Here is an 11,148-nt window from a genome sequence, read left to right as displayed (position 1 = left end):
GGGAAAAGGAGAGGGAAACGGGAAGGGAAGGGAAGGGAAAAGGAGAGGGAAAAGGGAAGGGAAGGGAAGGGAAAAGGAGAGGGAAACGGGAAGGGAAGGGAAGGGAAGGGAAGGGAAAAGGAGAGGGAAACGGGAAGGGAAGGGTAAAAAGAAACGAAAAAAGGAGAAAAAAAGATTTGCCAGTGGTTTAAAAAAAATATATTTTATAGGAAGTAGAAGGAATGTGATGTGAAGCAAAATGCAGGTCTTAAATACCCTGGTCGTGCTTTCCCCTCTGCAGGGCCGCTCCGTGGCCGCCGCTGCTTTTGTTTTCTTCCGTCCGAGTGACCTCCCGGTCACTCCAAATGTCACAGAGCCCGCGGAGCTGTGGCTCCCCGCAGCCCCTTCCGGAGGGGGAACACGCCGTCACCGGACGAGAAACTTGGCTGCAAACACCCGAGAGCAAATCGGTGTCAGAAACAACCGGGAACGGGAGGGAGAGGGGGGTTGCTCTCGGAGATCATTTGTTCATCAGCAGACCCAATGCTAAGGCTCCACGGACTTCAAAGACAGCCTCGATAGGCCAAGATGCTCCAAGCTCCCATCAAATGCCACCTTTGGGAATAGAGGGTTTCTTTATGTTGCTTCACAGCCAGACTTCGCTCCCGAGGCGCCGATAAAACCCGGAGCCACACGAGCAGCGTGTGGTCTCTCCCTCGTGGCACTGCTTTATTTTGTGGTTGACATTTAGCTGTCACCGAGATGGGCAAGTTAAAGCCATGGTAAGACAAATATTTGCTCAGCATGAAAAGCTGCCGATAGGTAAATTGCCTGCCATTACCTTCGGCAAGTCTCACACGGCATGAGTGGGGATGCACGGGCAGAGCAGGGAAAATCCCAGCCTCTGACCATTCCCAGGCTATTAAAGACATCAGTTCCCCCTCTAGGAGCCCATCTTCTGGCTTAAAGCTCCATTTGTCACGTGAGCAGCATTGATTTGAAAGTATCAGGTGCTCTGTTTATCTGCTTAAATCTGTTGAATTCCTGATGGAGCAGTTGATGGGGACCGGGAACAACCTGTCCCATTTTCCAGCAGAAATCCAAAATGGACCAAACGAGTTACAGTGCCTGCAAGGTGCCTCTTTCCCCTCATGGCCTGCCAGGGTTGTCTGCTGGCTGCACACAAGGTTTGGTGGGGGGGAATATATACTGCTGCCCTTTAAGTGTATCCTGATAATTTGTCGGCATCGATGTTAAAAAGCTGCCTCCTTTGGAAGACAAATTCACTTGGACCTGCTCTCCACCCTATGCTATTTTTCTCCCACAGATCAGGCAGCCCTGCACCGTTTATCCTCTCCCTCGGAAGCAATCCCCAGCTGTAATGAAGTCCACTCCCAATTTTAGCTTTTGTTTGTTAGCCCTCTCCCTGTGCTAAATATTTATTATGACATTTATTATCACATTATTTTGGTGACTCACCGTCCCCAGCTTCCCAGCATTGTTTCTAACGGGAACTTCTCAGTACCTGTTTCATTAACACCCTGCGTGGAAGCAACTTTACCCTCACATCCCTTCCCATATTGACTCAGCCCTTCACCTCCACGACAAAACCAGTCCCTCCTGACCCTCCTTTGGGGTGAGTTCATGGCCTGCTCTTTGTCCACTGTGATCACTTTATCTTTTTGCACTGTCACTGCTCTCCCCACGACCAGATGGGACTGTCCTTTCTTTGAATGTCACTGGGTAGTAAACACTGGTCCCAAAGCAACCATCAATTTTTTGTCCAGCGCTGAATTAATCCACAGCCACCATCCTGAGGTCCCCAGCTGAGTGATTGCATTTTTGATGCATGATAGTGCATGTTCAGCAATGACCAGCTGTGTTTTCAGAAACACTAATGCTGTTCTGCTATTGAAGCACAGGCTTCTCAGGCTGAGATCTCTATTAACCAAAATCTTTTAATTTCTGCAAATTAACGTCCAGAGCTCTTCTCCACTTCAATCCAAGGGCTCGTAACGGATCCCTGACACTGCCCACTCTTGGGTAATGTCAGCTCAAAGATGCAAAGGCATGGAAGGCTCTCTGGCTCTGAGGTATCAATAAATCTTAAATGAAGTGTGGATTTTTTTTATTAATAGGTGTTCTCTATTCCCTGTCCTGCCTTCCATCTTCCTCCACACTGCAGCCCATTATTGCAGCACTCCACTCACCTGAATCCCTCATTTCTCACCCCAGACTCCCCACAGTGCTCCCTGAACTACTGAAAATCTCTCCTTCTCTGTCGCATTGCTTCGACCTGCTCCTGTCACAAAAAGTCCAGTTTTGTTTTGCATTTGCCTGCTTTACTCCTGCCTGTTCCATGATCAGTTTAACACCTTTTTGCTTGCATTCTCTAGTCTCCAAAAAAACCCCACCACTGTCCTACCCAGGAGCTGTCAGTGCTCTGTTATCTGCCCATCTTTGCCTTCTTCCACAAACCCAAGGCTTTCAGCTGCTCTACCACAGGGGAGGCTCACGCCAGTATTTTTTTGCTTTCTTTCTCAATCCCTCAGAATAATCTCCCAGCTGCTCCCCCTTCCAAATTATTTCTTCTTCAGACTCAGGGCTTCTCTGCAGTCTGTGCTGACCTGTGTAACTCCATGTGATGCTCCATCTGCTGTTGACTTCTTCGTGTTTACTTTCTAAGGGGAAAACTGAAAACATTACTTCAAGCTCTGGCCAGTGTCACTGTCATTCCTCAAAAATAAGATCTGCCGTGGACTGAGCTCTGATTTGGATCTGCTCAAGGCTGTGGCTCAGTCCCAGGGATGCTGACTGAGGGAGGACTCGTGAAATGTGTCCTGTGCAGTGCTGCATCTCATGTGAGGCCACCTCAGCCCACAGAGAACCAAGTATGTGAGCAAACAGACAGCACCAACCTGCTGTGCACTGCCACCAGCTGTGGGTCTGAGCTCCAAGGGGTCCCCAGAGTGTCTGGTCTGACTTCCAGCTCCACCAGGGGGTGCAAAGCAATTCCCAGCATGGGAATCTGGGTTGTTGCCCTCCCTAAGCCCAGCACAGCAGTGGCAGCTCTCCAGAACACACCATAACCCGCTGGTTTGAGCTTGGACCCGTTCACGTGAACCCTCCTTAATGGGAGTCAGACTGATACCTCAGCATAACCAAGATTCTACATGCAGACAGCAACTGGACTGAAGGTGTGTCGGGGTTTATATGTACATAATTCTCTCTCTGATCCTGTCTCCATATGGGCATCCAACAGCTGGACCTCCAGTTCAAGTGTATTTATAAATAAATATATCCATGCATGGCCAGTGAGGTGTATTAAAACCAGCTTATTTCAGAAATAGCATCATTTTTCCTGGCGAAGGAGAGCAGCTTCTCTCATTTTCTGTGCCACTTGTATTTTTGGGCTTAGCAAGGCAAAATGCCAAGGAGAAGACAGCATGTTTACCTAAGAGCAGCTAAAAGAGCTGTGTGGCAATCAAGGTATTGAGTGGGCTGGGCTGAAAATAGATCGGCTTGGAAAGACTTTGATCAAAGATGCTCATCAGGGGCCTGGATGGCCTTGAGCACCAGTAACGAGCTCTTAGGGAATACATCCCCCTGCACAAACAGTGGGCAAGGTGCACACTCCCCCCTCCCGTCTCATGAACCGTATCATGAAATGGGATTAATTATCAGGAATGTGATTTTTTTTTTTTTCCCCTGGGAAAACCCTGTTGAAAGGGTGTTTGTGGCCTCGTTGGGATATTACTGAGTGCTTCACCTCAACCCTTCTCGGGCGGTTATTATTGCTTAACCCCTTGAAGCTCTCCCGAGCTCCCACTGAAACAGGCTCCACACCTTTTCCAAGCTGTTTTGCCTCTTCCTTTCTTGTTGAGCAGACATGCTCTGCCCTGTGCCAAGCCTAACCTACCCATGCAATTACCAAACTATTTGCCTGCAGCTCCACATATCTCACTTTATACAACACCTTGTGCCAGCTCTCCTTTCTGGGCATGTCTACATAGCTGTTCTGGCCCAGGGTCCAGGTCTGGCGTGTCTCTTGGCATCCTGACAGGCATGACAGATTACAGAAGAAAGTGTTTGGGCTCTTCTGGCAGCTCCAGGAAAGCTCTCACCCTGTGATAGGAGAGCAAGAACACAACCCAGGCTCTGGCTTTGAAGGTGTGGGGGTATGACAGGTCTGGTCACAGACCCTGGGCTCAAGTCCAGAGAGAACAAACAGCATCATCATGTCTCTGTAGCACTTTGTTAGGAAGTGTTTCCGGTCCTTAATTGTCTTATTTCGTAGTAAATGGGTTAAGATGCTGCACTATGAGACTCTTTTTTTTGCAGTTTTACAGCTGCAAACATCAGGGAGAACTTGCCACCATGTAGGGCTGGGAGGAATCTGTCATGTGTGAGACCCCCTGCCTTGGTCAGAGGTTGGGGGAAAGGAGCAGGGCAGCTCTGCTCTGCCAGGCAGGAGGCATTAGGGAAGTCACAATGCCCTGGGGACCCTCTCCAACTTTTGCCCTTAGTAGGGAAAACCTCCGTGTGATGCTTTTCAGAACTAACAGTAAAATTATTGCTCCCTTCGATTCCAGCAGAGATGGAAAGGGGGATCTGTACAGCCCCTCAGTGCACTTATATCCAGTACAATAAGTGCAATACTTGCAGCTTTCTTGCATGTAGCCTCTCCAATGGCCTTCTCCTCTTTGACAGGCACCTGGCTGCCCTCAGGCTGCTCCCCTGAGTGTCTCCAGCTGATGTTAAGGGAAGGTGCCACAGCCCCAAATTTTTTCTTTGCAGTTTTCCAGCTGCAAACACCAGGGAGAACTGGTAACCACGTAGGGCTGGGAGAAATTTGCCCACCAGACACAGCACTGTAAAACCAAGGGCTCTCCCCAAACTGCTTGTTACAGACTCGGCACCTACTGTTATCATGAAAACCACGGTTACATCAGGAATTTTGCATTTCCAGGGCTGCCAGACCCCTTGTTCTGTACCTCATCAGTGGGAAGAATTAAAAACACCATCTAAGGGTGGTTTGAGGGGGGTCCTGCAGCTCCCCACTGACTGCATTGCACCCTGGGGTCCGTCACTGTTCTGGATGACACTGCTCACAGCAGTTCCCAGCCCCACCAGGCTTTATCAGATTCCACAGGAAGTTGGTTGACTGTGGTCCAAGTGGTTACCTGAGGTTTTCCAGCCTCCTCTGTCACATCTGGCACAATCCAGCTGATGATCTCAGTGTTACTGGCTCCAGGTTTCCTCCTCCATGTCACAAACCTCTGATCTTCCAATGGCTGGGGTAGTGTTCTAGCACCCTGTAAAGGTATTAGAAACCAAATTATTATTTGAACACAATGATACTGGCCATACAATTCTCACTGCAGATCTTGGAAATTGCCTTGCTATCCACATCAGTCATTTCCTGGATCAACTAACAGCACAAACCTCATTAAATCCCACAGTCACTGCTGTATGCCTACTGCTCTGAGAAACTTGGGGAGAAGAAAAATAGGGAAAAGAAAACTGAATTGTGGGCACATTTAGGTTTAGAAAGAGGAAATCAGAGTGAAGAATTAAAAATGGCAGACTTTTGCTGGGCCAGTATTCTCCTCCTGGGCTCATGAAGCCATGCTGGATCTAGAGGAAAGCTGAACAGATTCCCAAACACACCAGTGGAATTGAAGACCAGGATCTTGGCCACTGACTTCTCCTCATCAGAGCAACTGGAGGATGGCAGCAAGTCAGTGACATTTCCTAAGTGAGCCCAGAGGGGCTGGATCCTCTGCCTTGGGAAGCAGCAGCCTGCAGTTCCATGGAAAACAAGATAGCAATGAAATATGTGACCTTCCAACAACACTCTGAAGGTCCTTCCTGTCTCATGAAGGAGACAGTAGTGGGATTTTTCTGTCCAGTGGTGACTGTAGACAGGGCTGTGTTTTCTTCCTTCCACCCTTTAGTCAGAAGTGAAGGTGAAAGGAAATTTCAAGTGCTGAAATTTTGAAAGCCTTGAAAAAGGAATTTTCATGTACGGACACAAAGCATAGCTTTTAGCTTGTGCCTGAATATTTTAGGGGCTGTCTTTTGGGATGCTCCTTGTGTTGCTGAATCACAGCCCAGGCACTGGGGTTTGGGAATTACTGGTTTAGGGGAGATTGGTTTCAGACACTGAAGGAGAAGGTTGGGAGGCACAGCACTACTCCTGCATGAACTTGGGTAGTTACTGTGGATCAGCTGACACTCTTCAATTTGCTAAGTCAGGTAATTTGACCTTAAATCTAAGCCCATAGTTGCAACCATGTAAAGTGCACTTCCAGGAACAGGCTATTTATCCTGTAGCTGTGCACGGAATTACAGCCAGATAATAACTCCAGGACACGGTTTATTTCCCCGTGGTTGCTGTGACTTTTGGGTGCTCTAAAGCAGCTTTTTTCTTGTCTTTTTTTTTTTTTTAATTTTTAATTCTGACGTTGGAGTTCCCCTACTTGCTGCTTCCAAGGGTGTCAGTTTTAAAATGGAGAAAACTAATGAAACTGGAAATATATTAGTGCTGCCTCCGTGGTAAAGGTACCCGCCAATATCCCAGCCTTGCTCTGTTCAGAGCATCCAACTTTTATCTTCTGTCTCTGCAGAAGAGGGGATGCTGGGACTGACTGTTCATCATTATGGGCCAAAGTACCAAATACAGCACATCAGCTACAGAAAACAGACCCTGCTGAGGCACAGCTGACTGGCTGTGGAGGTGCTTTATTTCAGCACGTGATGGGAACACTGAAGCAGTCCATGCCTGGGGGCTCAGGGGCTTGATTCTCCTCACAGCCAAGATCCCCAAAGACACTCACTATCTGTTAGCCCTAACAATGTAGTGCCACTGAAAATCCCAGGTGCCCAATAATCCCTGTATAAGCAAGCACAGACATCAGCCCACCAGCCAGCTCCTTACTTGTTTGCATTCAGTGTGCATTTAGCAGCAGGCTAAAAATACAATACCATGACTAGATAGCGCTCTCTTGAAGACCACTTGCATTTCAGATCATCTCAGCCTTATGCCACACTCAGAACTTGCCTGAAAACCTGGGAAAATTATTTGCAGGGCTACTGCTGCTCAGAGAACAGCTCCAGTCAAGAGCCCTTTATTCCATGGATTTTCCAGGCAGGGCATATACAGTCGAAGCAGGCATCATGTTATTTTTCAGGAGAGAATTTCAGGGAGGAAAAGTGGTGGATGCTGAAAGCAGCTTTGTGTCCTGCTACTAGGACCCAGGCAGGACATCTGGATCCCTATGCAAAAATACCAAGATCTTATTGCATCTTCCTGACCACAAGGATGGTAACCACAGGAGGTAACTCTGTCAGGTTTTTGGAGCCTGCAGAAGTGGCTGATGCTCAGGGGTGCTGCCACGTGCTTCTGATGCCTCACCAGGTCACAGCTGCAGTGCCTGGGTTAGTCTCCCTGTGCTCCCTTTAAAGCCAGGGATGGCCCTTTTGGGGCACAGCCCATCGCACCCCAAATGAGTCAGCTGGAATAGGTAAAAATATTCCTACAAACCCATCTTCTAGGTTGCTCCATCCTCCAAGGATATTAAACCTTCTCCAGTCACGTGAGACCCCCTGCCTTGGTCAGAGCTTGGGGATAAAGAGCAGGACAGCTCTGCTCAGCCACACAGGAGGATATTAAACCTTCTCCAGGTCCACAGCAGGAAGAAACATCCAACACCTCCTCACCTGATTTATACCTCTTCAGGTAAATTAAAATTATGCCTTTTATTCCTGCTGACTCTCTAACTGCCTCCACAGTGCCCATGTTGATGTAAAAGCATGGAAAATTGAGGTTTGCTATAGACTGTTCCAGGTATGAATACCCAAAGTGTTCATCAGCACCTTGGGAGGGTGCTGGCTTTTTAACATCCATCCCAGCAGTCTCTGGTATTTTTGGCAGGAAAACAAGCAGATGTGACCAGACTGTTTCTCTGTCTGCTTCCTGTTCACTGCTTGTGAACCAGGTGATCATTTCCAGCCTCGTTTGATGGTACCTTTGCATTCCCAAAGTGCTGAAGCCTGTAAGGTTTGTGCAAATAGGCAGCCAGATAGGGAGAGGAGGGAGAGAGAGAGAGAGGAAGGGAAATTTACTGGTTTTGAGGCACAAGAACACATCCAAGGGTTCAACCTGAAGTCTTACATCCAGGGAAGACCAGGTCACTTATGGGATCACTCACTCTTCTAAACACCATTCTTTTGGCTTCCCAAAGAGCAAGGGGGTCTGTTACCTGCCCCAGTATCTGCACTGACTGTATCATCTCAAAGTGGTTTAAACTGGGGATAAAACCCACTGAAAAACCTCTCTGGATTAAACTGAGTCCGTCATCCTTGTCCTGTGTGGACAAGACAACAGAGACATAAGGAGCCACTGACAGTGATTTGAAGTCTGATAATTCCAACTGATGGAAAATGTGTGTGTGTGTGCACGTGTAGGTGTTGGTGGGAGCACAAGCCATTCACAAACAGACCCTGTCCCCAGCACATCAGGCTTCAAATTCTGCATTTGTTTCTGTGTAGAGCAGCTTGTCTGTCCAGGCAAGAGCACGGATAGATGCCAAACCAGGCTGCAGGTACCCAGGGGACGGGAAGGAGCAGCCGTGGGAAGCAGCAAGGGTCCAGCCCAGACCATCTGCTGCTGTTGGATTAATCTCTAACCTGTGCTCTTAGCTGGCCAAGGGAAACTTGTTAGGCTGAATTTGTATCTCCAGCTTCAGGTTACAGCCTGGCATGTTAAAATAAACCATCGCTGACTTTGTGTTGTCTTAAAAACCTGGGCTGTGGATTAGAGATGGAGGAGAAATTGTGGAAGGAGCTGTGTGTGACCATCAGTGTGGGGGGGAGGAGATAACTCTGTGCTGCCAACAGCTTGATCGTGGGCAAGGGCACCTCCTTGAGAAAAAGGAAAGGATGGAGAGCCCCAGGGTGAAGGGGTGGTTGAAAGGAGGCTTGGACCCACGAGCAAAGTCTCTCTCCTTCTGCTCTGGGATCAAACGTTGTGTGCTCTGAAGAAGCAAATTTGAAACATTTTTTCTCCCCTCTTGATACTGTTGTTTCTCATTACCATTGTTTGTCTTGTTTCCTCCTGCAAACCATCCTCTGCCAGAGGAGTAGCAATCTTGAAAACTTGGAAGTATTGTGGAGGAAGGAGGAGAATTATTTTCTTAAAATTTCCTTTTTCAAAATGTGAAAATAATTAAAAAAAAACCAAACAGATGTTTTCACTGCCAGGGAAAGGTATGGACAGAAACAGAGGAGAAATGTCTGGAGAAAAGCTGTCTCCTAGCTTTGTTGAATACTGGAGAAGGAGGAGACAGATGAAAAGAAAGTTTGAGGAGTGGACTCGAAGACTGACTTATTGCTTATCTGATTCCTCTGCAAACCGGGCCAGCTGTCTCACAGGATGGTTTCAGGTGGTGTCTGCTGAGCCTCCTGACTCATCTGCGTGTGGGTTTTGGATGTGCTGGAGCTAAACTGAACCTGCCAGGCACTTACAGTTCGCTTTTACACACACGGAGGAGAGCTGGGCTGGTTGGACCGAGCGGTACAAAGCCTCTTTCTAGGAAAGGAGCTTTGCGTAACAGAAGGGAAAATAGGTCGTTGTCAAGGTTTAGGGCATTTGCAGAAGAAAGTAAACAAGTGGTTCGGCTTGGCCAAGATGGGAGAGCAGCTCTGTACCGAGCAGGATCTGCCCCTGCTCAAAGACAAGGCTGTGCTTGCAGGAGGGCTTGGCTGGGAGGAAAGTCAGCCTCGTGTTTACGACAGCGGGACTCGGATTCTCCACGTGATCCCTGACAAACCATTTAATCCCAGCGCTCTGGGAGGGAGGAATCACCTCCCTGTGACACCCAAGGCTTTGGGTGCCAAGCTCTGTGGGGCACAGCTTGCACCTGGGCATGAGGCACCCTGAGCAAACGCGGCCTTGGGATTGCTGTGGATCTGCTTAGGAGTGGGAGGCTAGTGGGAATGGGGAGCTGGTGCTGGAGCAGCCACACCAGCCGTGGCCATGGCAGACCCAGAGCAGAGCCCGTCCCAGGAGGACTCAGGTGCGGAAAGAAACAAAAAACAAGGTAAAAAAAATAATAATAATAACAACCACCAACCGCCTGCAAAAGCGCCTCAAAGTCCTTAAAAACTCGAGCAAAACGCCGAGCAAAAATCCCAGGAGAGATGCTGGAACAACTCCAGCTGCCTCCCTGGGTGACACTGAACCACAGCACGTCACCTTCCCGGGGCACAGGGCTGGGGGAGGCGGGGGCACCCACCCACCCACCCACCCACTCTGGGGGCCAGGGACGGCTCTGCCCTCGCAGCACGGGCTGTGGCTTCGCCCTCCCTGCCCGGGAGGGTACAGGCTGTGCCGGAGCAGCGCTGTGGCACCCGGGGGGCTGCGCGGGGGCTCTTGCGGAACATCTGCCAGCTGCCCGGCCCCCGCCGCCAGCCCCGCCAGTACATCTTGTTTGTGTTTTTCCGCGGAGCACACTCCCAGCGGGTTATGTCAGAGGTGAGGAATGCAGGGCCACCCTGTGTCATGAGATCAGACTTACATTTTTAGGCCGAGCGCTTACCGTATTTGCTGGGAAGCGGCGCGCAGGCGGCACGCGGGGCCCCGGAGGGGTGGGAGATACCCCTTCGCCTCCATCCCTCTTTTCCAGCCCTCGCTCCAGCAAGAGCCGGGTGGAGCGGATGGGGCCCGTCTGCTGGAACAAGCTCTCCCTCTGTTCCTCACAAGCAGCAAGAAAGGAAACGCAGTGAATTAAGGCGAATGAAAAGGCAGCAGTGAAAGGCAGCCGGGCTCGATGCCAGCGCTCACGGAGAGAGAACTGGTGTGGAGCTGCTCCCTGCCGCCGGTGAAGGCATCGGCACCCGGGACTGCCCCGCGGGGGAGACTCGTCCGAGCACCAGCACTCACCAGGCTCCCAGGGGCTGAAAGCTTGAGGGGAGACGCGAGCCCGTCCAGGGAGAGCCGGGCTGGGAGCTCTCGATGTGAAAGCAGTTTGCAGGGTCTGACCCAAAACATCACCCGGAGCAGTGACCTTCCCCCAGTTTCGTCGCTGGGAGCCAACCCTTACGTCCAACCTTTCTAAAATTTCTGGACTGCTTTGCCCGAATCCCTCTGCTCGAGGAAAGATGGTG

At 49.8% G+C, this 11,148-nt stretch overlaps 1 protein-coding gene and 1 long non-coding RNA gene across 3 annotated transcripts in view; one reads left to right on the top strand and one right to left on the bottom strand.

The window, feature by feature from the left end:
* Window positions 1-11,112, bottom strand: part of LOC108504079 — a 17,097-nt gene extending 5,985 nt beyond the window's left edge. For both annotated transcript variants that reach the window (XM_017828695.1, XM_017828694.1), the window contains exons 1-3: window positions 10,925-11,112; window positions 10,581-10,730; window positions 5,163-5,294 (exon numbers count right to left, since the gene is read on the bottom strand). In XM_017828695.1, the coding sequence (XP_017684184.1) occupies window positions 5,163-5,294; window positions 10,581-10,730; window positions 10,925-11,032 (390 nt within the window). In that variant the 5' untranslated portion in view covers window positions 11,033-11,112. The remainder of the gene's footprint in view (window positions 1-5,162; window positions 5,295-10,580; window positions 10,731-10,924) is intronic.
* The window catches only part of LOC108504081, a 7,408-nt gene continuing 6,057 nt past the window's right edge, over window positions 9,798-11,148 (top strand). Inside the window, exon 1 of the long non-coding RNA XR_001876989.1 lies at window positions 9,798-10,082. This is a non-coding gene — a long non-coding RNA (uncharacterized LOC108504081). The remainder of the gene's footprint in view (window positions 10,083-11,148) is intronic.

This window comes from Lepidothrix coronata, unplaced genomic scaffold (genome assembly GCF_001604755.1).
Source record: "Lepidothrix coronata isolate B3197 unplaced genomic scaffold, Lepidothrix_coronata-1.0 Scaffold151, whole genome shotgun sequence".
NCBI lineage: Eukaryota > Metazoa > Chordata > Aves > Passeriformes > Pipridae > Lepidothrix > Lepidothrix coronata.
The sequence above is the reverse complement of the archived record's forward strand: the minus strand, read 5'-3'. Positions and strand labels throughout refer to the sequence as shown.